We start from the raw sequence: 26,261 nt of genomic DNA, 5'->3' as shown, positions 1-26,261 counted from the left end.
GATGTAACAGAGAAGTATTTATCCATCAACTCCCACACTCCTTGGTCAAGAGGTGCCCCATGGGATGTTTTAGTCCCTTCACACATCTAGGATAGTTCATGTGTGAGAATGGCTAAATGGGTTCCTGCAAGTGTTCCACACAGCAGAGGAAGCAGAGAAGCCCTAGGGGCAGGAAGTAAGACATACACAGTACAGCCAAGGCAACTGGCCAGTCAGTTCACTGTATGCAACTGATTGCTGGAGTAAAAAGTTAGGCTGAGAGGATGGGAGGTGGGTCAGAAGAGCTATCTAGGACACAGTGAAATAAATGCTCTAATAAAGCAATGTGTAAAATACTATGGGAACTTATATGGAAAAGAAGAGACAATCCTTAAGCTCTGAGGCATGAGAAAAGGGCTGAGGGCTTACTATAATTGCTTTATCCATTTGCTACCCTTTCTTTTTCAATATCAGATTAATTATGCTCATTATCTTCTGTCCCCTAAAAGTCTAACATTTAAAAAAGGAGGAAAAGGAGGAGGGGAAATTAAATACTTTTTCCTGTGGCAAAAACTTTTTTAACATTCAAAAAAAGTAATTTGGAGCCAAAAATGAAAAGCATATTTCCCTTCAGACTGTGATTTACACTTTCCTGGAGCTGGGAAAAAGCATGAGAAAGCACCTGAATAAATATGCACACTGTGGAATCTATTTAGGTGGTGAGAAGAGAGAATCTGCTTGATGCTGCAGTGAACAATTCAAATCACAGCAAAGAAATGCATTTATGCATATTTTAAACAAAAGGATGATTATTCTTTCATGGTCCTGAAGTTGAAAAACAAATTTGAAATGGCTATTACAAACACCCATTCTCAAATACAAGTTTCTATAGGATACATCATTTGTACCTGACTAATGGACAAGCTTTCCGAAATTCTGTAGTTGATATGCATGTTCCTTTCAAAAGAAAATGTTTATGTAATGTATTTTTGCTTGCTTGGTATTGGAAGAAAAGGAAATGTCTTATCTAGATGAAAGAAAGTTAAGAGATGTTTAAAAAAATCTTAACAAATTTTAAAAAGATACACATTAGGTTTGAGAAAGCTCACAAGCCACAACATTCAAATTCAGTATTTTATATTGCTGTGATTGTATCTATCATATTTGTGCTGCATTTTTATCCATATTATAAACAGTTATGATTTATATCTGGAACTGTGATTCATAGTGTTCAATTCACTTCTAAAATCAAGATACTCTAAAATATATCTTATTTTTATTTTGATAGTTTTATATGCATTTATAAAATTATTCACATAATTTATAAATAAATCATCTTAGGTTATTTAAAATATACTATTCCTATCCAAAACAGGCAGATCATTTCCATATCAAATTAATTAGTAGCTATTGTCAGTTTTAAGAATAATTTCTCAATTTATCTAAGATGCCTAACACTGCCACCATGATATGTAGTCAGGAGGATACTTATAATACCTTTTGTAAAAGTCAGCATTTATCTTATACTAACTCCCTTTTCAGATAGAGAACATATTTAAGAAATGAATAAGTCGATAAGCCACTTGTAACCAGCACTAATGATTGTTCAATGGACACATATAAACTCAATGTAAACTTGAAGTTAATTCCATTTAATTTATAGCTTATTTTATAATAGTATTTTATTAGTGAATTAATTTACATATACTAAAATCACAAATCTAAACATACAGCATGAGGCATGTTGACAAATGTATGCAACTACATAACCATCATCCAGACCAAAATACAAAACATTTCAATCACCCCAGAACATTTCCTCAGGCTCCTTTTCCATTCAATTTGGATTCCTTGCCCTCACTCAAAGCAGCCACTACTCTGGTATCTATCATCAAATGCTAGTTTTGCCTAGAAGTGGCCTTAATGTAAAAGTAATTAGATAGTATGTTATGTCTGGCTTGCTTTGCTCTATTTAATGTTTTTGAGATTCATACAGGTTGTTGCATGTATCAGCATCCTTTTTTTAATGAACAGTATTCCGCTGACTATATTGCAGTTTGTTTATCCATTTTCCTATGGATGGAAATTTGAGTGTTTACAGTTTTGTGCTATTGTGAATAAAGCTTCTATGAGCAGTCATTTTTCTGGGGTGTATATCTAGGAATGAAATAGCTGAATCACAAGGTAGTACAGGACAGTGCTCTAAGTGGCCTTGGACAAACTCAATTGTCCCCCTTTCTCACTTGTAGTTCTCAAGAATAACTGTACTGTGTGCTGGGAATGTAACATCTTGGACTAAGTGACTGTGAAAAACACTGTGACTTTACAGATGAAACATCTACAAAGAATCATCTATTGTCTTGTTAATCATATGCAATTTGCCACAGATATTTTCAGTGACTTCTATGAAAATATTTGTTGTTGAAATGTATGCATGACATCTTAAAAAATTGATATTTATTTTTTGTTTATCTTAAAAGACATAGAGAAAAATGATCAGTATGGTTATCTATTACACTCCTATATATCACATTTCTCTATTAGCCACAGGTCTGATTCCGGTTGTTTCCATTCTTCTCCAAGCAGCGTGTTAAAATTGAAAGGTCTGAAGTATTCTAGGTGATGGCTAAAAGCAAAGAAAAAGAAGGTGGGAATTGAAATGAATTATGCATTTGTGAAATAGTTGTCCTGAAGGGCTATTTATTTTGTCACATCTGTAATAGGACAACATTCTATTTTAAGCAATACTAAAGGTAAGACATATTTTATATGTACAGTTTTCTCACTCTAGCTATCAAACACTCAGCTCTGAAAACGTTCACCTGCATCTCAAAGCCCTCTTCTTTCAATTCTGTAAATAGCTCCCTCACAGCTGAAGGGAGAAACCAACTCTCAAAACATGACTCATTCAATCCAACTTTAAACAAATCATATTATGTTCTTGCATATGTTTTTATATTCAAATTTTGACATAATTTATATCAGTCATATAAGCAATGGTTTTAAAAAGTTTCAGTTCCATAGATAAGAAGATAGACTTCTTAATTCCCTTCTCTGCCGAAGCAACAGAGGTTAATGTAAAAGAGTGTTAATTCCAGTTCTTTTCTTTCCAGGAAAATCATTTAACTATATTAAGAAGCTTTCTCTAGTGGCTTAATGAGGAGAGAAAGGCTTAGCTAACATGCTGCAGTGGAGCCCCACTCTGTAGGCAGTCACTCTGCCTTGGCTCTGTCCTGGCCAATGTATAATCGTACTTCCACCTCCGATAAGCTTCCAATAATGTATGAATGAAGAGCCTGAATACAGGCAGGTATTAGCTGATGAACAGCCAGGGAGACATGACATCTTGATACGAGGACCTTGAGTCAGTTGCAACTACGTTTTTGTCTCATTCTGCCCACCTGGCCAGGATAAATCACTTTTTGAGTCATAGTTGTCAATCCCAGAGTAAGAGATTAAGGAAAAAACAGTGAAGGATAAGAAAAAGGAAGGGAAAAAAAGACTAGGTAAAAGCTATGTCAGGACTGGGGGAAAGGTAAAGGGAAAAGGGGAAAAAAAGTCAAGCAAAAATGGGGAAAAAATGTCAAGGATAAGAAAAAGGAAGGGGAAAAAAGACTAAGTAAAAGCTATGTCAGGACTGGGGAGAAAGGCAAATGGAAAAGGGGAAAAAAAGTCAAGCAAAAAAGAAATATGTTAGAAGTGATAAAAGACAAAGAAGCATGAAGAGCGAGCATGAAAGGAAGGAGAAGACAAACAGCGTGAGGAAGGACAATGCAGCACATTCCACAGGTAAAAAGGCAGGAATGTCTGTCTACTATAGTGCAGTGCTCACTAGGATGTCTCTGTTAGGTTCTTCCAAATGCCCAGATTCACCAGACTACCTTGGCCATGGTGAGTATACCTAGAGAGATAGAGAGCAGCAATCACAGCTTGCCCCAGGACAGCATCTGGCTTTCCTCCCTAAAGGAGTAGTCCTTGCAGAAGTCCAGGAAGCATTCATAAGGCTGGCCAGGAGCTCTAGTCTACCTATGTGAGAGCTACAGGTGCAAGGAAACAAGACTCAAATTGAGAAAGCATAGCAGATACCTTGGCTCAAATGCCTGCTGCCCCATGAGAGCATTATCTCTTGGAATAACTCCATAGCCATAGCTTCCAGGGTTCGCACAGGTAACATGACTGTTAAAGGGGAATCCCAAAGCCATGCTATCTCCATCATATATTTATAGTTCATCCAAAATTATTCTCAGTCCAGATGTAATTTACCACCTAAGGGTCATTTTTATCATAAGCAATGTTGCCTAGAAACATAGTTGATATTTTTATCCTTATGAGGTTACCAGAAGAGGAGAACTAGAGAGATAACTGAAGATCAGATTTCCTTGCAACAGGGACCCTTTGTTCACACCTGGAAACACTGACACCTCTGGCCCTTTAGCTCTGAAAGAAATTTTAAATGAATTTGCAAACATACTTCTATATCAGCTATTGCAACATTTACTTTTCTCACATGCAAACCACTATGGAAAAATAAGTGTTCTACTGACAGTAGTGAGAGACATTATGTCAGCCCAAAGTTTACCAAGTATATTCTGAGGACCATCAGTGAACACTGGACTCTACTAGGTGCCTGTGCACATATGTCATCTTCTTTGATCAAAAGGGTTACTTCTGCTCCACTAAGACTTAATTTCCAAAAAACTCGTTTATTTGGAATATATCTTCATTTATTTTCTACTTACAAATCAGGTTTTTGTCCTTGTTGCAGTTCATGCTGAGGTACAGGGTAAAGAGCTTCATAACTTCGTTTATCTTTTGATCCATGAATTGCAAATGAATTGAATTTTGTCACATTTGGTGGAAAATAATTCCAAGGGAGATAAGCTTTGCCTTCCCATTTTGTCTCTCCTCTGGACACTCTGAATGATAAAGGAAGTTCTTGCTACAGAAACAACATGTGGAACACAAAAGATAAAATTGGGCTTACACTTTAAACATAGAAATAAATATGTGTATTACTGTGTATGTAATGATTTTGCCTCATATTTTTATTTACTTACTTTCCACACATTTCTTCTTCCAGAAAGTAAAAGCACTAAATGCTGTCCGTGGCTGTCAAAATTGAGATTCCTTATGAGTGTTTGAAAAACATGTTATTTTCTTCACTATCCTTTATACATGGAATGTGCGTGCTTGCAACTAAATTTCTAAATAATTAAAAGATGCAGGCTGAGCGTGGTGGCTCATGCCTGTAATCCAGCACCTTGGGAGGCCAAGACAGGCGGATCACGAGGTCAGGAGATTGAGATCATCCTGGCCAACATGGTGAAACTCCATTTCTACTAATATACCAAAAAAAAAAAAAAAAAAGAAAATTAACTGGGCATGGTGGCGTGTGCCTGTAGTCCCAGCAATTTGGGAGGCCGAGGCAGAGGAATCGCTTGAACCCAGGAGGTGGAGGTTGCAGTGAGTCAAGATAGTGCCACCGTACTCCAGCATGACAACAGAGCGAGACTCTGTCTCAAAAAAAAAAAAAAGAGATGCAATATTAATATTGGATAATTATAGAGAGAGCCAGTGTGTTCAGTTGCTTAGAAATGGCATCTTTGGGTTTACCACTCCAGACAACTGCCACCAAATGCATAAAGTTTCATGTTTAGATTGCTTTTTATATTCTTTAAAGAAAAAATTATATAAAATACTTCATTTGATTAGATGACACAAAGTATGAAAAAGGTCAGAGAGATACCATGTTATTTGGAGACTTTATAAAATGAGTTTCAAAAACTGAAGCAAGCAACAATTTCCAAGTCTGAATTCAACAACTTTAATAAAGGTTATTTCTGAAAGAAAACTATCTGGTAGCTCATTAGGAAAATAAAAAATGCAAAACACAGACAGTCTACAATTAGTCAACAGGCTAAAGATTTTCATCTTTGTCTATTTTTTTTTTCACACACTGCCTTCAACCTGTCTGCCTCTTGTGTTTTCCTGTTTTCTACCATTCGTTCAGCATCATGTTTTCAAAAAGGAACACAGTATTTTCTCAAAGGGAAATTCTGATAGCAGTGTACAATTGGGACTAGCCAGGTCATTAAGAACCAAAGGATTTCATGTATTTACATGAAGCAAATTCACTAACTCTAGAAAAACCTATATCTTTAAACATTTCTATACAGGTACTCTTTTGAGAGCTTTTCAGGGAAGATTTCCTTCAGTAAACTATTCTAACAGAAGTCAAGTATTCTTTTCCATTTAAAAGTCTTCTGATTATTTTTATTGCTATTATGCAGCCTTAGTGGTACATCCTAGGAGAAAAAATTCTTGCAAATAAGAATAAATTCTTCCTGTTGCTTTCCTAGAGGTTAACTGTTACAGGAAATGATTATCTGAAGCAAAACTATGATTCTTGATTATTAACTATCTTGATACATAAGAAACCCAAATCACTCTGTGAATATTTTAACCTTTAAAATCTATTAATTTATACACAATGATTACTGTGTAATTTCTTAACAAGAGAGATTCTAATTATTCCATTCATCTAGTTTTAAGTCATCACTTTATGAAAATAAACCAATATTATCATCTAATAAAATTAAAACTAAGGGCAAAACTTTAGGATATCCAAGTTCTTTACTGTACTCTAGACAAGTTAGGAATGTTTGCCTTAGTTTTCTCACCTGTAGGGTAAAAATAAGCACACAATAGTTGAAATTTTCTTACTTCTCATGGCAGTCTATGAGAATTAATCATATTTTTCAATAACAAATTTTGGCATGTTAGTTGACATGTGACACACAAAGGTATATGATTATTCTTCTTTAAAAACATAATGCAAACAGCTAGACTTTTCTACATTCGATTTAGCTGAACATCAAAATAAAGGAAAATAAAAGAATATTTAAAAATCTCATTTCAATCAATTGTTTGGAGCTCTCTGTCCAGCCTACAAAAGGAGCAATGGCTTCTAAATGTTAGATGCAGAGAAGCATTTAAATGGCATTTCAAATGAATAACTGCAATATAAAGAAATATTTCATTAGTAAACATTTTATTAATTTTAAATGTGCTATAATTTAGATAATAGGTGTACATCTACAGGAAAAAAGAAATCGTTTGCCAACCAGGTAAATAGGATTCCCAAGAGACGTTAAACCTGAACAAAGAACAAACCCACAGCCAATATTATACTGAATGGGTAAAAACTGGAAGCATTCCCTTTGAAAACTGGTACAAGACAGGGAAGCCCTCTCTCACCACTCCTATTCAACATAGTGTTGGAAGTTCTGGCTAGGGCATTCAGGCAAGAGAAAGAAATCAAGGGGATTCAGTTAGGAAAAGAAGTAGTCAAATTGTCCCTGTTTGCAGATGACATGATTGTATATTAAGAAAACCCCATCGTCTCAGCCCAAAATCTCCTTAAGCTGATAAGCAACTTCAGCAAAGTCTCAGGATACAAAATTAATGTGCAAAAATCACAAGCATTCATATACACCAGTAACAGACAGAGAGCCAAATCATGAATAGCTTCAAAGAGAATAAAATACCTAGGAATCCAACTTACAAGGCATGTAAAGGACCTCTTCAAGGAGAACTACAAACCACTGCTCAGTGAAATAAAAGAGGACACAAACAAATGGAAGAACATATCATGCTCATGGATAGGAAGAATCAATATCGTGAAAATGGCGATACTGCCCAAGGTTATTTATAGATTCAATGCCATCCCCATTAAGCTACCAATGACTTTCTTCACAGAATTGGAAAAAACTGTTTTAAAGTTCATAGGGAACCAAAAAAGACCCCGCATTGCCAAGACAATCCTAAGCCAAAAGAACAAAGCTGGAGGCATCACGCTACCTGACTTCAAATTATACTACAAGGCTACAGTAACCAAAACAGCAGGGTACTGGTACCAAAACAGAGATATAGACTAATGGAACAGAACAGAGTCCTCAGAAATAATACCACACATCTACAGCCATCTGATCTTTGACAAACCTGACAAAAACAAGAAATGGGGAAAAGATTCCTTATTTAATAAATGGTGCTGGGAAAATTGGCTAGCCATAAGTAGAAAGCTGAAACTGGATCCTTTCCTTACTCCTTATATGAAAATTAATTCGAGATGGATTAGAGACTTAAATGTTAGACCTAAAACCATAAAACCTAGAAGAAAACCTAGGCAATACCATTCAGGACATAGGCATGGGCAAGGACTTCATGTCTAAAACACCAAAAGGCAATGGCAATAAAAGCCAAAATTGACACATGGGATCTCATTAAACTAAAGAGCTTCTGCACAGCAAAAGAAACTACCATCAGAGTGAACAGGCAACCTACAGAATGGGAGAAAATTTTTGCAATCTACTCATCTGACAAAGGGCTAATATCCAGAACCTACAAAGAACTCAAACAAATTTACAGGAAAAAAGCAAACAACCGCATCAAAAAGTGGGCAAAGGATATGAACAGACACTTCTCAAAAGAAGACATTCATACAGCCAACAGACACATGAAAAAATGCTCATCATCACTGGCCATCAGAGAAATGCAAATCAAAACCACAATGATATACCATCTCACACCAGTTAGAATGGCAGTCATTAAAAATCAGGAAACAACAGGTGCTGGAGAGGATGTGGAGAAATAGGAATACTTTTACACTGTTGGTGGGACTGTAATCTAGTTCAACCATTGTGGAAAACAGTGTGGCGATTCCTCAAGGATCTAGAACCAGAAATACCATTTGACCCAGCCATCCCATTACTGGGTATAAACTCAAAGGATTATAGATCATGCTGCTATAAAGACACATGCACACGTATGTTTATTCCAGCACTATTCACAATAGCAAAGACTTGGAATCAACCCAAATGTCCATCAGTGACAGACTGGATTAAGAAAATGTGGCACATATACACCATGGAATATTATGCAGCCATAAAAAAGGATGAGTTTGTGTCCTTTGTGGGGACATGGATGCAGCTGGAAACCATCATTCTCAGGAAACTATCACAAGAACAGAAAGCCAAACACTGCATGTTCTCACTCATAGGTGGGAACTGAACAATGAGATCACCTGGACACAGGAAGGGGAACATCACACACCGAGGCCAATTGTGGGGAGGGGATGGGGGGAGGGATAGCATTAGGAGATATACCTAATGTAAATGACGAGTTAATGGGTGCAGCACACCAACATGGCACATGTATACATATGAAACAAGCCTGCACGTTGTGCACATGTACCCTAGAACTTAAAGTACAATAATAAAAAAAAAGTTTTTAAAAACAAAAAAAAACCTGAACAAAGAGAGTCCAAGGTTAATATTTTTAATGAGTCTAAGAAAATCTATATGTGATTTAGTTTTTATCCCTGGTGCTGAATGCAAAAGTGACACATCATATACTTAATAAATGCATGATGAATAAAGAATGGAATACATGAATACATAATTATGTAATACATAAAATTAAAGTTTCATCTAGTCATTTAAAAATCCCCTAAAAGAAACATTTTTATAAGCTAGCTCAATTAATTATATACATATCTCTCTTTTTATTTCTGAACAGCTATATATAATAATGCAAATTTATTGAGTAAATAATAAGAAAGACTTTTTGTTTTATAATGACTTTTCATTTTGAAACAAAAATTATCTTCTAATTTATTAGAAAAATCTACATGACTGAACTGAAAATATTGACATAGGATTTTCAAACCTTTAGAATATGAGTATATTCTAAACATGTATTCTAAATATGTGCTCTGTACTTGAAACTAAGAAATATATAAAAGTATATCATTCAAACAAATTCAGAGTACCATTCTTACTAGTTAATTTGAATTAATGAGCTTTTACTAAAACCACATCATTTATAACTAGAAAATAATATGCTCAAATTATGTAGTAATAATTAAGAAAAAACATTTTATACTTACGGACAAAGTTCAACTTCTAAATACTGCTCAGTTATATCATTCAAGAAAAATGCTTCCACAACTTTTGAAAACAGAGATATAACATATTGAGAAATTTAATATTGCTTTCCAACAATAAATAATTTGTTTATTCCTTTAGAATATAAAATAAATTGACCATTTTTAATTATAATACTATCCCCAATAGGAAAAAGAGCAAAGAAAATAGACATTGCCTGGAAGAAGAAATATATAGGAAATAAATCATCAACAATTTTCTTGCATATCAGATTGCCACATATTGAAAAGATTAATTAAAACTAGTGCTGGTCAAGTTGTAAAGAAATTAATATTATCACATAAACTTTGAGCCAGTTATCTTCTTCTAGGAATGTATCTGAAGAAAATAATCTGACAACTGGGAAAAGAATTAAGTATAATGCTATTCATTAGAGTACTGTTCAAAAATTAGAAATGATCTAAATGACTTATCTCCTATTACATAAGATTATCTCTTATTCTCTAAATAAATCTCCTATTATACAGAAGAACTGTTAAGTAAATTATGGAATTCATGTATTCCATGCAATGGAATACAATGCAGCTATTAAAATCAAAGATACCATTAAATATTTTTTGATATAGGAAGATATCCATGATATTCAATAAGTCAGCTGCAGAATAGCACCAAAATGCATGTGACATTAAAATTTCATGTGTGTCTATGTCTAGATGTCTCCAAAATGTGCACAAAAATGTTAATGACTGCATATCTGTGATTGCAGGAATTTAGGTAGGTGATCTTTCTTTTCTTGTTTATAATTTCCTGGAAATTTCTGAATATTGCTATTTTTCAAATTTAATTTTGAACATAATACATCTTTCTTTTAAATAATTAAAACAACATATATATGAAGTAAAAAGTCATGTCCTTTTGTTCCCCTTTGGTCTAAAAACTGCCAGACCTTTTTCTGTGCTTCTCCATACTATTTTAAAGACTGAATAGTATTATTTTATAGGATATTATAACTTATTCACTTAATCCTTTATGGATAGACATTTAGGTTGTTTCCAGTTTTCCATGTGTTGTTTTTATAATGAAAGAGCTAAAATATAGACTTGGTTCTGCCAGCAAGTCAGAGAATCTTATTGTCCCTTTGCGAATCTTTTATCTAGATAAATGAGAATGTCTACTGTGACAGTTAATCGTATCTGTCAAATTAACTAGGCCATGGTATCCAGATATTTTGAAACATATTATTCTAGTTGTTTCTATGAAGCCATTTTTTAAAGATAAGTTTAACATTTAAATCAGCAGACTTTTAGTAGAGCAAGTTTCCCTCTATAATGTGGCTGGGGCTTATCCAATCAGTTTAAAGCCTTCATAGAAAAAAAGACTGACCTCCCACAAGAGAGGAATTCTGCCAGCAGACAGCATTCAGATTTGAACTGCAACATCAACTCTCCAGCTGGCAGACTGAACACCCAGGGAAGAGTGGACTTGCTAGCCGCCACAATTGTGTGAGCTAATTTCTTAAAATAGATCTCTCTCTTTCTCTCCATATATATAAAATAGATAGATAGATACATACATACACACACATACTCTCTCTCACTATAAATATATGTGTATATCACACACACACACACACACATACTCAGATGCACATATATATCTTCTGCTTTCTACTTTCCATCATCACCTTACAAATACTTTTGCAGCTTCTCTGTGTTAAACACTATATCAGATTCTGGAAATACCTTTATTAGCTTACAATCTAATCAGATACTAAAGTGGAAAATTTTAATAAAAATTCCAAAAGGGAGGATGCATACATTGCTACAGGAAAAAAAGAAAACAGATGCTTAGCTCAAAAAAGTGGTTTAGTGAAGGATTCCTGGAAAAGTTGCTATTTAAGCTCTGTCTTGAAAGATGATTTGGAACTAGGTGAAGAATGACAGAAACAGCATTCTAGGGCAAGACAACAGTAAAATCAAGGGTACACAATTAGGAAATATTGTAGCTTAAAGAACTATGAACAGTTCAGCCTTACCAGGCAAACCTTTCAATGTCGGAGGAGCTGGTGGTGCTACAGAGAGAATAAGCAGCCAGGTCATGGAAAGTCATATAGAGATTATATTAAGAAGGGCAAAACTTACCTTGAGAGGAAAGGATCCTGAGAAGGTTTTTAAGTAGCTGAAGGATGAGTTTAAATTTTCATTTTAGATATAGCACTCTGGCTTCTAAGTGAAGAATGGGCTTAAGGGCTAAAAGACTATTTAGAAGGCTTTGCACTAACCGAGGTAAAAGACTATGAAAGCCTAACTTTTGGAAAGGATAGTGGGGATGAAGAGGAGATATTGAGTTAGGGGAATACTTAGGAGGCAAAACTGATGGGACTTAGTAAATAAATCCAAATAATGCAGAGTGTCAAAGAAGGATATCTTAGAAAGATCTCACAATTTTTTAGATTTGGTGATTTAATGTATTGTTAATACCATTTGTTGATATTGGGCAATTAGGTGAAGAACTGGTTTATGAAAGAAGTAGGTAAGTTGAGGTTAGAATTTGTTGAGTTTCATGTCTGTAGTGCCTCTAGCAGGTAAGTCACATTAGTGTGTATTCCATTAATAAGAGGATAATATACCAGTTTTGTATCAATAAAAGACAATATATATTTAACATATGACAAATTAACACTGATACAATGTGTGCTTACAAATGGCATAAACTAGACATATTGACTAGAAGATTCATCAAAATCTTCTTTGAAGAAATGCGACATGAATTAGATCTTGAACTATGCATTAGAGGCAGGGGGAATAGAATGAGAAGGTACATAGGTTAAGAGCTTTGGTTGAATATGGTGGCCCAATTCATAAGTATGCTGAAAGCTTAAAGGAAGGGTTTGAACTTTATCCTAGGGATAATAATGATTTATGATCTGGGAAGTGGCATCATGAAGAGCATTTCAGAAAGATGAATCTGATAGCTTAATTAGGATACAGCAGAAGGAGATCATAGAGCAAACCTGAAACAGTGTAATTTTATGTCATGTCTTAATTTGATACATGAGATGAGTTGCCAGTATAAAGTAAAAACTACATTTCATATTGAGGTTGACAGTGTTTCTACAATAAGTAAAACACTCCAAATTTTCCATAAAGAAGATTTATAAGGTTAGAGTGGTAATTTAAAGATACTTAAATACAAAACAGGAATCTTGAACTCTTCTCAGCATAGGTAACAGAAATAAAGGAAGAAAATAAGGCGGCAATAAAAAAATCTGGATTTGTGGCCAGGCAAGGTGGCTCACGCCTGTAATCCCAGCACTTTGGGAAGCCGAGGCGGGCAGATCACGAGGTCAGCAGATCAAGACTATCCTAGCTAACACAGTGAAACCCCATCTCTACTAAAAATACAAAAAATTAGTCGGGCATGGTCGCGGGCACCTGCAGTCCCGCTACTCGGGAGGCTAAGGCAGGAGAATGGCATGAACCCGGGAGGCGGAGCTTGCAGTGAGCCAAGACTGCGCCGCTACACTCCAGCCTGAGCGACAGAGCAAAACTTGGTCTCAAAAAAAAAAAAAAAAAAAAAAAAAAAATCTGGATTTGTAATTGCCATTTTTTAACTCTTCTAGCTATATAGTTAAAGTCACATAGGTAATGGAGAAAAAGTCAGAATGAGAGATTGGTAGGAAATATCAGAAACTGTACATATCCATTGCTCAGAAGCACTTTCTTCCCAACAGCAAGATAAAATAATAGTTCTGTGAGAGGTTATTATAAGATTTATGTTTGCAATAAAACACACTACTACCACTTACCTTCATAATCCCACAGTTGATTGAAAGGTTTTCCTGGTTCTCCAAGTGGGGCTGGAGGATCATTGAAAAATGGAGCACTAATGTCCATCATCACTCCTCTGTCACCTGGATTCAGCCTGATAAATACCGGCTCGTGCTTTACTGGAAAACCATCCCAAGTGTGTTCAATTTTAAAATCCATCTGAAGACTCTTAAAGAAAAATATATTAAAACAAACTCTTTAACAATATACAAATGTTTTCTTTAGTTGGAAATGAAATGAAAATTTCAATGCCAAACAGCAGACGGGAAAGGCAGTAGAGTGGCAAGAGCACAGTCCTGGGAGTTAAAAGGCTATCTTGTGTTGTGTCAAAGCACGGACTCTGGGTTCTAGTCAAAAACAGGTAACTAGTTCCCAGAGGCTTTAAAACTTCTAGATTTCACACTTTTTTATGTAACTTTTTTTTAATTGCTGCCATAGAAACACTATCAATCTCAACACGAAAAATGATAAAAGTGTTAAAAGTCTAGATTTGGCTCTAGTGCTGTTGTAAACAGTGCATCAAAATCATTTTCTTAACTGTAATTAAGTCTACTGCAAAAATTGTTAGTATACTTAATCACAACTATAAGCACCATGGGTTCTTATGTTATCCTTTGTCTTTTATTTATTGTAAAGTGTGCAGGTGTCTCAGTTACTGGATCCTCTGGGAATCAAGATCTTTATAATAAAATTCAACTTAGTTTAAAAAAAAAATCTCCATAAATCAGTAGAAGCAGTGCTGTTAACACCTGTTCTTTTGGCCAAAATCATTTTCTTCATGGGGGTTGGGGATGGGGAGTTCCAATAATTTAAAAGTTAGTAGAGCTGAATTTTGCCTTCCTTTGTCCCAGCATATACACTTTCATTTTTAATATTTTAACTGTTACATGACTGCTTGCTTGGTTAATTACTTCTCTCCAACTGAAAAATGGGAACAGAATCTGCAATCATTTAAACTTTGAAATAGACTAAGTACCTACAAAAGAGCAGTTTTTGCATTTTAAATTAGTTTTCTAAGTATTCAATAGAAGGGTATAGTATTGTAATACATGATAAAATTACATTTTTGAATACTATGGATTGGGCATTTTCTAACATTGTCTCATTTAATTTCACTACAAATTTGCAGAGAAACTATTATTGTCCTCATACAAATGGAACAGATTTGTCCAAGATCACATGACTAGCATATCTAGAAATTAAACCAATGTCAGCAATGTTTTCCCAGATGAAGACATTTCAGGAATCCGCAAGGAGATGAAAATTTTATTTCAGGAGTGGTGGAACCCCCAAATTATACTAGATCCTGTGTTTTATCCAAAAAATAATCTCACTTAGTACCTTATGACTTTTCCAAACTGTAACTTCTTTTATCTGAAATCTTTGAATGCATTCCTTTGCTTCATAAGTTATTTAATCTTTTACTGTAATTAATGAAGTTACTAAATTTGGAATTAATTTAATTCAGTGAATATGTATTGAAAACCTACTACGAGTTAAGCAGTGGGAGATCCAAATGTACAAGCTCTGTGTAACGTAAGAAATCCAAGACCTCTAAAAACCTTTTTTTAAAGCATATAGCTTTTACTAATTTTCACTATATGCTCACAAATTTTACTAGATAATCTCTAAAATTAAACAATTCTGGTATAACCCATTTGTAGAAAGCTAATAGCATTTCAGAAGAAATGTTCAGCAACTCATATTCTTCATTATTGATATAAGCTCAATGAGTGATAAAACTATATAAATTGATTCTGATTTAAGTGGATTGCATGGAATAAAATACCTCAATAATAAATTTATTTTCTTTAGTTGAAACATCAAGGCACATTCTACAAATAGAAAATGTATAATCCTCTACCCTAAATTTTGGTAGTAATAAGCATCCTCATGCAGCATATAGGAAGAAATAAGAATAAATCAGGACGTTAGAAATGCTGAATGACTGACTCTGACACCAATAGGCCGAAAGAAAATGCTATTCTCCTAATTTAGAGCTTGATAATTCTTGACAATTTTGGCAATATATACCTTAGCTACTAGGAAGTTCTGGCAGATTCACTTATTCTTCATACAACCACCAAATCCACAAAAATTCTACAACATTAAAGAGATCCCTATCTTAATCAGTGGGTTTCCACTAGGGACTTAATTCCCAGCACATTCAGGCAATCAATTCTATGTCTAAATGGAATAAAACCATACCAGTGATATCCAGTGATATGCTCCTAAAACTGGCCTATCATTTCTAGGCACACATGGTGGGTCTCATGGTCAGAGTGAGGTAGACTTTATAGCAGGTGTGTCCCATCTTTTGGCTTCCCTAGACCACATTGGAAGAATAAGAATTGTCTGTCTTGGGCCATACATAAAATGCATTGACACTAACAATAGCTGATGAGCCAAAAAAAAAAAACAAAAACAAAATCACAAGAAAATTCATAATGTTTACGAATTTGTGTTGGGCTGCATTCTAAGCCATCCTGGGCCACATGTAGCCCACGGGCCTTGGGTTGGACAAGCTTGCATAGGTTTCAAATTACTTCAAAATGTAATTTTATCTGGAAGATAAGAAGTAAAAGATAAAAGCAAAGTTACCATTGTTAAGAATTAGGTAGTGAGTACCTCAAACCTTTCTACTGGTTCCTTCTGCTTTTCCCCACTAAGGTTTCTTTGAGCATTATTTGAAAATTACTGTAAGAAATAGTGACTAGACTTCCACAAGTAGGGAAATGCATGGCTCATCAGTCCAAAGACCGAATATAATTTTGGCTTTAATTGCATAAACAATTTTAGTTTCTTATTGCAATGACAAATTTGTTTATTTTTTTAAAAACTTTATATTGCTTAAAGAACATTCATGTCAATCTAAGTATGCATAATATTTATAAAAATTAACCTAAAAAGTATACTCCATCCTGCCCAGTAGTTAACGGTCTAGTTTAAAAATAACATAAACTAGAGACAGATGATTCTCCTTCAGTAATCTTCTGAGATTTAACCCCCACAGTCTTTCAATTTCTTTGTATTTGAAATTGTGCTCATTAAGGAAAAACAACTTAAATGTCAATGTCCTTGACCTCTTGGGCTAGCGCTCCCCTCCTAGTCATTCTCTATTAACCTGTACACTGCTCTATTTCTATTCTTACATGGCACTTACATGGCATGACATATTTGTTTATTGACTCCCTGAACCCAGCTAGAATGCCTATAAGTGATGCTTACTATTTATTTGTTGAGTGAATAACTTTTCTAGTCCCTGGATCTAACACTCTAGATTTTGTGCAGGAGAAACCTACTGTGTTCGTGGTATCGTCATCACGATCATCACGTAGTGTCATTTAACACTACATATCAGATCAATACAACGGCTAATAACAAAGATGATAAACCCAGAAATTCCCTTCAATTTAGTTTATCAAGCATTTATTAAGTATTCATCTTATTTCAGGTACCATACCAGGTGCTGGAGCAATAATACATAATAAGTCTACGGTAGTTTGGGATGGTTCTCGTGTAACTAATCAATGAAGTCCCCATTTCCAATATCAGTTGCTTCATTTTGCAGTTTTAAATTTGATTCAGTGGGATCCTTATACCAAAGTAAGTTTTAGATGAATCAAAGATTTAAACATAAAAATCAAAATCATATAAAAACAAGAAATAAAAAGAGAGTTAAATAAAATCTTAATAGTAGTAAGGTAGGAGACAAGCTGGACCTGTTTTCTGAGCACCAAGGCCCCACTGATTAAAACAGAATGTAATCAAAACAAAATACAGCAAAAAAACCCAGCTAAAACCAAGATGGCAACAAAAGTGATCTCTAGTTGCCCTCACTGCTCATTACACATTAATTATAATACAGTAGCATGCAAAAAGAAATTCCCAACAGTGGCATGACAGTTTACAAATGCCATGTTTGTAAACTCCTAGAAGTTACCTTACATGGTTTAAAAAAGGGAGGAACTCTCAGTTCTAGGAACCCTTCCTACTTTTCTGGAAATTGCATGAATAACCCACCCCTTATTTAGCCTATAATCAAGGAATTGTCATGTATATAACTAGCCAACAATTCATGGGAGCTGCTTCTCCTACTCTGTCTATGGAGCAGCCATTTTCCTGTACTTTGTTGCTCTGATGAACTTGCTTTTGCTCGTGAACCCTTTCCTGAATGAAGCCAAGAACCCTCCTGGGCTGAGCCCCAATTCTGGGCTTTCCCTGCATTAGTAGAGAAAACGTTTTAAAATAGAAACCAAAACCCAAACATTTTACTACATAAATATAACAAAACTAACATGGATGCAGCTGGAGGCTATTATTCTAAGCAAATTAATGCAAGTACAGAAAACCAAATACCACATATTTTCACTTATAAGTGGAAATTAAACATTAGGTACTCATGGGCATAAAGATGGCAACAATAGACACTGGGGACTACTAGAGGGGGATGGGAAGGAAGGGGCAAAGGTTGAAAAACTAACTACTGGGTACTATGCTCACTACCCAGGTGATGGAATCATTCGTACCCCAGATCTCAGCATCATGGAATATAATTGTGTAACAAACCCCCACATGTATCCCCTGGATCTAAAATAGAAGTTGAAATTTTTTTAATAATTAATAAATAATATAACAAAAGCAAAAACCTCCTTCCCAAGTTCCCCTTACCCCAAAAGTCTATCATTAACAAAATCAAAAGACAGTCTGGGAAAAAGTGTATGCAAGTCATACTTGATACAAATAACTAATTTCTTTGATGCGTAAAGAGCTCCTAGAAATCAATAAGGAAAAGACCAACACTCTAACGGAAAAGTGACCAAAAATTATGAACAGCCAGTTAGCTCACAGAGAGAAAATGCAAAATGTTCACTTACAGTGACAGAAATGCAAACTAAAACCACAATAAATTACCATTTTTCACTTAGATTGGCAAGGATCAGAAAGTCTGATAACATACTGTGTTAATGAGGGCATTGAGAAAAAAATCATATATTGCTAGTGAGGCATAATTGATACAGCCTCTGTGAAGAGCAATACGTCAGTATCTATCAAAATAAAAATGCAAATATCCTTCGACAAAAATAATTCTAGTTCTAGGAGTCACTATACTTGCACATATTCAAAATGCATAAGCGTTGAGGATATTTGTGGTAGCATTGTTTATAATAATAAAATGTTGGAAGCAACTTAAATACCCATCAGTAGAGGACTGGTAAAAAAAAATTATGCTATATCATACAATGAAACACTGTATAACTGCTAAAATGAACGAGGCAGCTCTAAATTAACATCTATGCTAAAATACGTTGTGAAGTGAAAAAAAACAAGGTGCATTTATTTAATAAAAAGGAAGTTTATTTGCACATATGCTTGTGATGCATACACTATCTCAGGAAACACCAAGAAACGAGGTGGTTACAGTGGTTGCTTCCCTGAAGGGAATTATCTGCCTGCAGATACAGGAAGGAGGAAGCTTTGCTTTCAACTTCATCACTTTTTAAAAACCTATTTGCATTTTATACTATGACAGACACGCATTACTATTTTAAGGCAACTGAATGGTTTAAAATTATTTTTTGGCCGAGCGCGGTGGCTCACGCCTGTAATCCCAGCACCTTGGGAGGCCAAGGCAGGCGGATCACAAGGTCAGCAGATCAAGACCATCCCGGCCAACATAGTGAAATCCCGTCTCTACTAAAAATACAAAAATTAGCTGGGTGTGGTGGCACGCGCCTGTAGTTCCAGCTACTTGGGAGGTTGAGGCAGGAGAATCGCTGGAACCCGGAGGCGGAGGTTGCAGTGAGCTGAGATAGCGCCTATGCACTCCAGTCTGGCGACAGAGCAAGACTCTGTCTCAAAAAAAAAAAAAAAAAAAAAAAAAAGGGCTGGTCTCTTAAGAGTATGGTGGCTGCCTCTTCTCCCCCTTATATTATATATGCTGAAAGTTTCCGAAAAGTCATAATGCATATTATCAAGATGATTACTGTCCTGAAATTCAAGTTTGGCTGTTTAGACTTTCTTAATACAATGTTTATTGTTAATCTGTATGTTTCTACTTTTAATCCCTATTCTTCAAATTGCTCTTAAAACAAGTCAAAAAAATAAATTTTCAATTATTCTTATTGCTTTCTCTTTACCTGGAAAGACCTCTAAAAGGAAACGAAGGAAGAGAAAGGAGACCGAACACTGCAGCATTAAGAACCCGGGAAAAGAAAAAAATGTCCACAAAGTTTAAAAGAAATAAATTATGGTAAAGGTGTTTTCTCAACCAAATGATCTGCAAGGAAAATTTCCAAATTCCTCTCCTCAACAAAAATTTCTTTTAGTTTTTCTACAATAATGATTTCTTTTCAGGTTCCATACCGCCCCGAGGCCCCGCCCATTTATAAGAGAAACGAAGAAACGAGGAAGTCAGCCTGACAGTGGGAGTACGCTCAATCAGCAGGAGACAGCTGAAAAGTAAAATACTTTTCATTATTTTCCAGAGATCAAGCGAAAGACAAGACCTGGCGACGGCGAAAGGAATGTCAGAGAGAAGAGGGAATAACAAGAGAACACAGACCACGAAGCTTTTCTCAAAACACTGGCTTCCTCCTCTTAGCCGAGGTCAACGCTGAGGGCTCGGCTTTAGGCTCCACCCAGCTTCCTACACGTTCTGGGGGAGGGGCTTGGAACACTGAAGCAGAGACACTTGATTTTTCCAGGAAAGAAAGATGTTGAAGGGCCACAGGTGAACATCTGAAGACTTCTAATCGTTCCACTAAAGTTTGAGTGGTTTCCTAGAAGAAGGAAGGGTGATTCAGAAATAAAAATACCGTGCAATAATTTGAAAATCAACTGTAAAGCACTAAGATTACAGCAGAACATGTACAGAAATAATTCATTTAATACAACTACAGGCTAACCGGCTATATAAGCAAAAAGTATAAATTATATTATACCAGCTATAAATTATATTATACTATACTCCTGGGGAGGCATGTTCATGGCGGTTAACAGTTGTGAAATTAGAACCATCCTGCCTGAGTTCAAATCGCAACTCAGGCACTTGCCAGCTGTGTGATCTATTCTGACCCTTGCTTAAACTTCTAACTTTGTATTCTTCATGGTACGTTGTACATAGTACTGGGTGCTCAACGTCAATTGATCAACCGAATTAATGTTAGTGAAATGTCACCAATTTTCAATCTATGCAATTATCTATGAGTACGTACATTTCCACTTGTCATTCCTTGTATTCAATTTATACTAATAGATACTTTCCAGGAACATCTACTGAATTCTTTCATTCCTTCCATCAGATATTTAATCAATTCTGTGTTCCAGATATTATGATGGAGCCTGGAGACAAACTACAAATCATGATAGATAATGCAGGAAGGAGCATGAAATAAGTACTAAGGTGGCACCTACCTTGGGAGACGTGGATAGAGAACTCAGGACGTGTGAAAAGGAGAAACATGAGAGGGGATCCTTTAAGGATAAGTGAAATCATCACAATTTTGTTTCCTAATGATGAAACTTATGTTGAAAATACTCCATTAAAATTCATCTACTAAAATCTTGTAACCACAAACACAAACACAAAAACAAAAAACTATCACGATCATAATTATGATCATGTAAGCTAAAAAAAAATCGAGTGCAGACATAAAAATTTTCACCTGAGATACTCACTTTATGTAACTACCACTCATCATTATAGCCAGAAGGTATTTGCTTCCATCCAGTTTGGGTGTAAGCATAGAGTTAAGTCTATAATTATTTATTTGATGCCAAGTAGAAATACAATATGACAATATACAAAGTTCAAATGTGGGAGAAGTTACAAGCAAGTCCTCGGAGAGTCAGTGAGATGTTTATGAAGAAAGAGTCATATACTGAACTCCAAAAACGAGTTGGAGCTTGCACACTCAATTTTCCCTTTACGTAAAAAGTTTTCATGTAAACATTATAGCTACTAAAAATCAGAACAAGTTCAATTATCCACGACCCAAAGCTAGATTAGACCTTTTCAATGATTATTAAGCTACACATCCATATTTAACAGCTAGTCTTTAGAGGAAGGGACCATCTCATTCTATTAACAGTGAGTATTGAGTCAGGCCTTCAGATGCCTAACTGCACATATTCGAATACATTTTTAAAAATGTCTTAACGCATATCGCTAAGGTTACTTTATATGACATTATGAGTACAGGACAACAAAACTCTTAAGCTGTTAAACAGAAAGCCAAATCAAGCTGCATCTATGACATGCCTGTTTAGTGAAACTTTACTTCAATCCATAAAAACACAATTTATTAAAAGCACAAAACTAGTGGCTAGCTTCAAATTAACATATTTGTTGCTAGTGGTGAGATTTCCTCCAATGTTAAATGATTTAAAAAAAAAAAACATACGTTTTAAATCCAGACAAAATCAATTTTCAAAAATGAAAATTGTAATCTATCCACAAATGTTTTACCGTTTTGTTTTTTGCAAAAAAAAAAAAAAAAAAAAAAAGTACCTTTTATCTTTCCTTATATTTGAGGAAACAAGCTTATCTTTGAAGAAATAGCTGCTGAATTTGCAAGATCTTTTGAATACTTCTAACTACATGCTTTATTACTACACAGTTAAATATTTAAACAACAGTTGTCTCCTTTGGCAGGATGGTACTTACCTTCTTGAGATGACCAAATCGAAACACAGAACTCCTCCAGAGGTACAGACTTGGTGGGAGATTCTGAAGACCCCAGTCTGGCTTCTACCCCTAGCCGCATGAATCTGCATCCTTTACTTAGTCCAGAAAGGCTTAGTATACTAGTAACCCAAAGATAGTGAGGGCATTTAAACTGTGTATTTCATGCCCTACTCACGTTTGCATTTTGGGTTAAAAAAAAAAAAAAAAAAAAAAAAAAAAGAGGTTGGGCCCCACCACCTGGAGACACTGTCCCACCAGTTTGCCCGCCGCGCCAAGCCGGTGGCTCAGCTGTCACCCAGGTTCTCACGACTCCTCCCATTGCTTGACAGCCAGCCAATAGCGTGCTAGGACTCTGGGACGCGCGATGGCGTAAGCGCCAACGCCCGCGTGATGACGCAAGCGGCGTCACCGTCTCCAAGGAGTGGTTCGGGGCACCGGTTTCAAAGTCGCAGGGCGGGCCGAGTGGACTTCCGCTGCTGGCCTGGGGCTTCCCAGCCGTGTTGGGGTCGTCTTCTCCAACCCACGCCGCTCCGCGTAGAACGCCGCTCTCAGGCTGCCCTCCAGCTCCCGCGGCACTCTCTAGGTGGCCCGACGAGACCCAGAGTGACCCGCGGGACGCCTGTATCGACCAAGTCCTCTTCCCACCAGGGTGGGATTCCGTTGAACGTGGAACAGAATTCACCTGGCGCGTCCCCAGCAATCTTCAGTCTCTCTCCAGGGCCTGGGATTCGCCTGGGGCGCGGGGGAAGGAAGCGTGGCGGGGCTGTAGATGCCGCGTGAGTAGGATGCAGATTGCACCACTGGAGCACTTGACAACCAACCGAGCGTTGGCTTAGTTTTGTTTTCCCGCACAGCGAGCTCTGTGTCTTTCAGAGGAAGGTAAACGTGGTGAAAACTCCAAACTAAAATTGTATCGAAATGGCAACAGAAATCGACTTTCTGAGAGAGTAAAGTAAGCTCCATGTTTTTTTGAGAATTCATATTCACATACAATGTTTAATATCGTCGTCGTTGACCGACAAATCTTTTTTGAATGCCGGTTGGGTACATTTAAATTTGTAAAAATTTAAAGAAGTTAGTTGCAGGAAAAAAAAAAAAAAGCTTGATGGTATACGTGAGGATGTGTGTATATTTAAGCAGAACCGTATGGTGGTACTTGTGGCTTACACAGAATTCTGCTAGACGCTAAACATGTTTGTTATGCTCCTCTCGTGCTCTGAAGATTAGAAGGCTAATGGCCAGCAAGAGTTTCCAAGTGTGCATTTAAAACCTAGGGGCCCAGCTCTCTGGCCATTTATTAAAAAGATGTTTATTGAACTCTTATTTCTATTATGCACCAGATACTATAGAAGAACAGCTGCTGCAAAGATAAACAGGACAGTTTTTACCTTAAGAATTTAATTTGGGGAGGGAAATGTATTCCAAAGTATATTGAAGTGGCAGCAACTGCTGGCTCTTTTGCCACAGTCTCATGGGGTTGTTGGAATGATTAAATGAATATTAAAATATGTAAAGGATTTAGAATAGTATCTGATACATTGTTAATTTATTGTTATGTAATAGTTAAATATTAACTGTTACACGATTATTATTAAACTATGTTCAAGGAAGGTGCTATTGGGCTGAAACGTACAGTACCAATATGAATTTACTATATAAAAACTCTAGGCATCCCAAATAGAACAGTATTTGCGACACTGAGGGCATTAGGAATATGCTTTGTTAAAGATTTGCAATAAGGCTGGTTTGAATGTAATATTGATGTAAATTGAACTGGAATATTTATATAGGGAAATGGCAAGTGCAGTCGAAGGAGTAGAAAGGGCTGGATGGTGAAGGGCCCTGTCTTCTCTGTGCTAAGGAGTTTGGTCCACTGCATGGGTTATAGGAATTCAGTTGAGAGTGGCATGATCAAATTGTAATTTAGAAGGCCCGGTCTGATTTTTATGGGGAATGTGCATTATAGCAGAGTGCAGTTAGTTGACTACTGTCATCATTCAGATAAGAAGTAAACTAAGTTGGGCACAGGGAGATTGGGGATCAGGGGATTTGAAGGAAAGAGGTAGAGGACGCTTCGTTTTTGCTTGAGCAACAGGGAAGTTAGGAAAAAGGTAGTAAGTCCCATTTTGGCAGCATTATAGACCAGTGGTTAAGAACTCAGTTAGCCTCTAGATTTAGTCTGTCTGGGCTCAGAGCCTACCTCTTTCCAGGTCTGTCACCTCGAGCAAGTTTCCTAGCTTTTCTGCACCTCAGTTTTCTCATTTGTGTAATGAGTATAAGAACACAAGAATCCTCTTGAAGTTGTGAGACTTAGATGATGAAAAAGCATTGAGCATAGTGTCTGGCACATTTTAAGTGCATGGTATATGTTATCTAAAATAATTAATAACACTATAATGACACAATAACATTAGCATTATTTCTTAGGTTTGTAGTGAGAATATCCCCATCCCATAAGAACAGCTAACTGACCACCATAAGAGTGGTGTGGGACAGGAGTTGGTTGATGAGTTTGGCTAGAGTCAGGAGAGTACTTGAAGCAGTGAGAAACTATTAATTTCATAAGAATGATCCAGCCAGAATTCTTAGATAAAACTGAGATCCAAATACCAGGGGGAAACAAATAAGACAACTGAAGCATAATAACATTTTTTGAAAAATGAGTGGTATTTAATAGTTCCACAGAAGACAAGTGGAGTGCAAGAAGGAAATCTCAAGCAGAAGGAGCAGAAGAAGGAATGGTTCAAAGGCTTAAAATAACTGGTTTTATTCAGGGAATCGGAGCCTAGAATGGTAGCGTATGCATGAAGAGATAAGAATGAGAGTTGAATGTCTGCGTTGCTCTCCTTTTTTCTTTAACTGGATTTTGCATGCCATTTGAAGGTGGTGGATTATTCCATTAAGTGACCCACCTAAATACCAGCCCAGATAAAGATAGATGATCTTCTTTCCACCTGCCTCTGACTTTTTCTACACTGATTTCTGTTGATCTTGATCGTCTCTTTGTTCCTTTTGAATTTGGGAGCCTAGGTCAAGACCATTTGTTTTGGTACTTCTCAACTGGCAACCCCACATGACATTTCCTCTGATAATTACTATTTCAGCTTTACATATCATAACAACAGGCAGCTCCACACTCAACCAGGCTACTAGTAGAGTAAGCTTGTAGCATATTTGCTGTGTACTCTTCTTCCACCTCTGTCTGGGAAAGATCAGTTAGTTTTTAGAAACCTGTTCAAAGAGGTACTTGTATTATCAATCTAAGGAACTAAGAATTCATTCATTAGTGGGGTGTGAGACTCACTGGCAGAGTGGTGATGGACTCATTTTTTTCTTTTCATTCTCTTAACAGTGTTGGACCCAAACATTTTTAATGAATTATTTAAACATTTAAATAATTCATCAATTTTTTCTTTTATGAATTGTGCTTTTGGTGTCATGTAAGAAATCATTGCCTAACCCAAGGTTGCAAAGATTTCTTCTATGTTTTCTTCTAGGAGTTTTATAGTTTTAGGTTTTACATTTAGATCTATGGTTCATAGAGTTAAATTTTATATAAGGCATGAGGTAAGGAACCAGGCCACTTTTTTGCGTTGGATGCCCAATTGGAAAAACTACCCTTTCTCCATTGAATTAACTTTGCTTCTTTGCAGTTGTTTATATATGTATGTATCTATTTATGAACTCTATTCTTTTCCACTGATTTATTTGTCTATCTGGACACCAATACCCCACTGTCTTAATTATATCGGCTTTATAGTACGTTTTAAAGTAAAATTGGTTCTTTTTTACCTCATTGATGTATCTCTTTAAATTTTC

The 26,261-nt window shown here is 36.0% G+C and overlaps 2 protein-coding genes across 6 annotated transcripts in view; one reads left to right on the top strand and one right to left on the bottom strand.

Moving 5' to 3' along the window:
* Nucleotides 1-1,610: 1,610 nt before the first annotated feature.
* Nucleotides 1,611-22,711, bottom strand: C7H4orf33 (chromosome 7 C4orf33 homolog). Of its 2 annotated transcripts, XM_037991992.2 has the most exons (7): nucleotides 22,422-22,711; nucleotides 20,319-20,535; nucleotides 13,732-13,921; nucleotides 9,926-9,986; nucleotides 5,037-5,088; nucleotides 4,719-4,918; nucleotides 1,611-2,605 (listed from the first exon to the last, which is right to left on the bottom strand). In XM_037991992.2, exons 3-7 carry the CDS (start codon nucleotides 13,910-13,912, stop codon nucleotides 2,500-2,502), a joined length of 600 nt encoding a protein of 199 aa, XP_037847920.1. In that variant the 5' UTR covers nucleotides 13,913-13,921; nucleotides 20,319-20,535; nucleotides 22,422-22,711; the 3' UTR covers nucleotides 1,611-2,499. The 2 variants fall into 2 exon arrangements, with proteins under 2 accessions (XP_037847920.1, XP_007997979.1); XM_007999788.3 differs by lacking the exon at nucleotides 20,319-20,535.
* Nucleotides 22,712-22,836: 125 nt separating this feature from the next.
* The window catches only part of SCLT1 (sodium channel and clathrin linker 1), a 224,997-nt gene continuing 221,572 nt past the window's right edge, over nucleotides 22,837-26,261 (top strand). For 2 of the 4 annotated variants that reach the window (XM_037991956.2, XM_073017631.1), the window contains exon 1: nucleotides 22,837-23,394. The gene's annotated coding sequence lies outside the window, so the exon portion shown is untranslated. The remainder of the gene's footprint in view (nucleotides 23,395-26,261) is intronic. The other 2 variants (XM_073017630.1, XM_037991961.2) reach the window with 1 other exon arrangement.

The sequence above is a fragment of the Chlorocebus sabaeus genome, chromosome 7 (genome assembly GCF_047675955.1).
Source record: "Chlorocebus sabaeus isolate Y175 chromosome 7, mChlSab1.0.hap1, whole genome shotgun sequence".
Classification (NCBI taxonomy): domain Eukaryota; kingdom Metazoa; phylum Chordata; class Mammalia; order Primates; family Cercopithecidae; genus Chlorocebus; species Chlorocebus sabaeus.
This window is presented reverse-complemented; position numbering and strand designations above follow the sequence as displayed.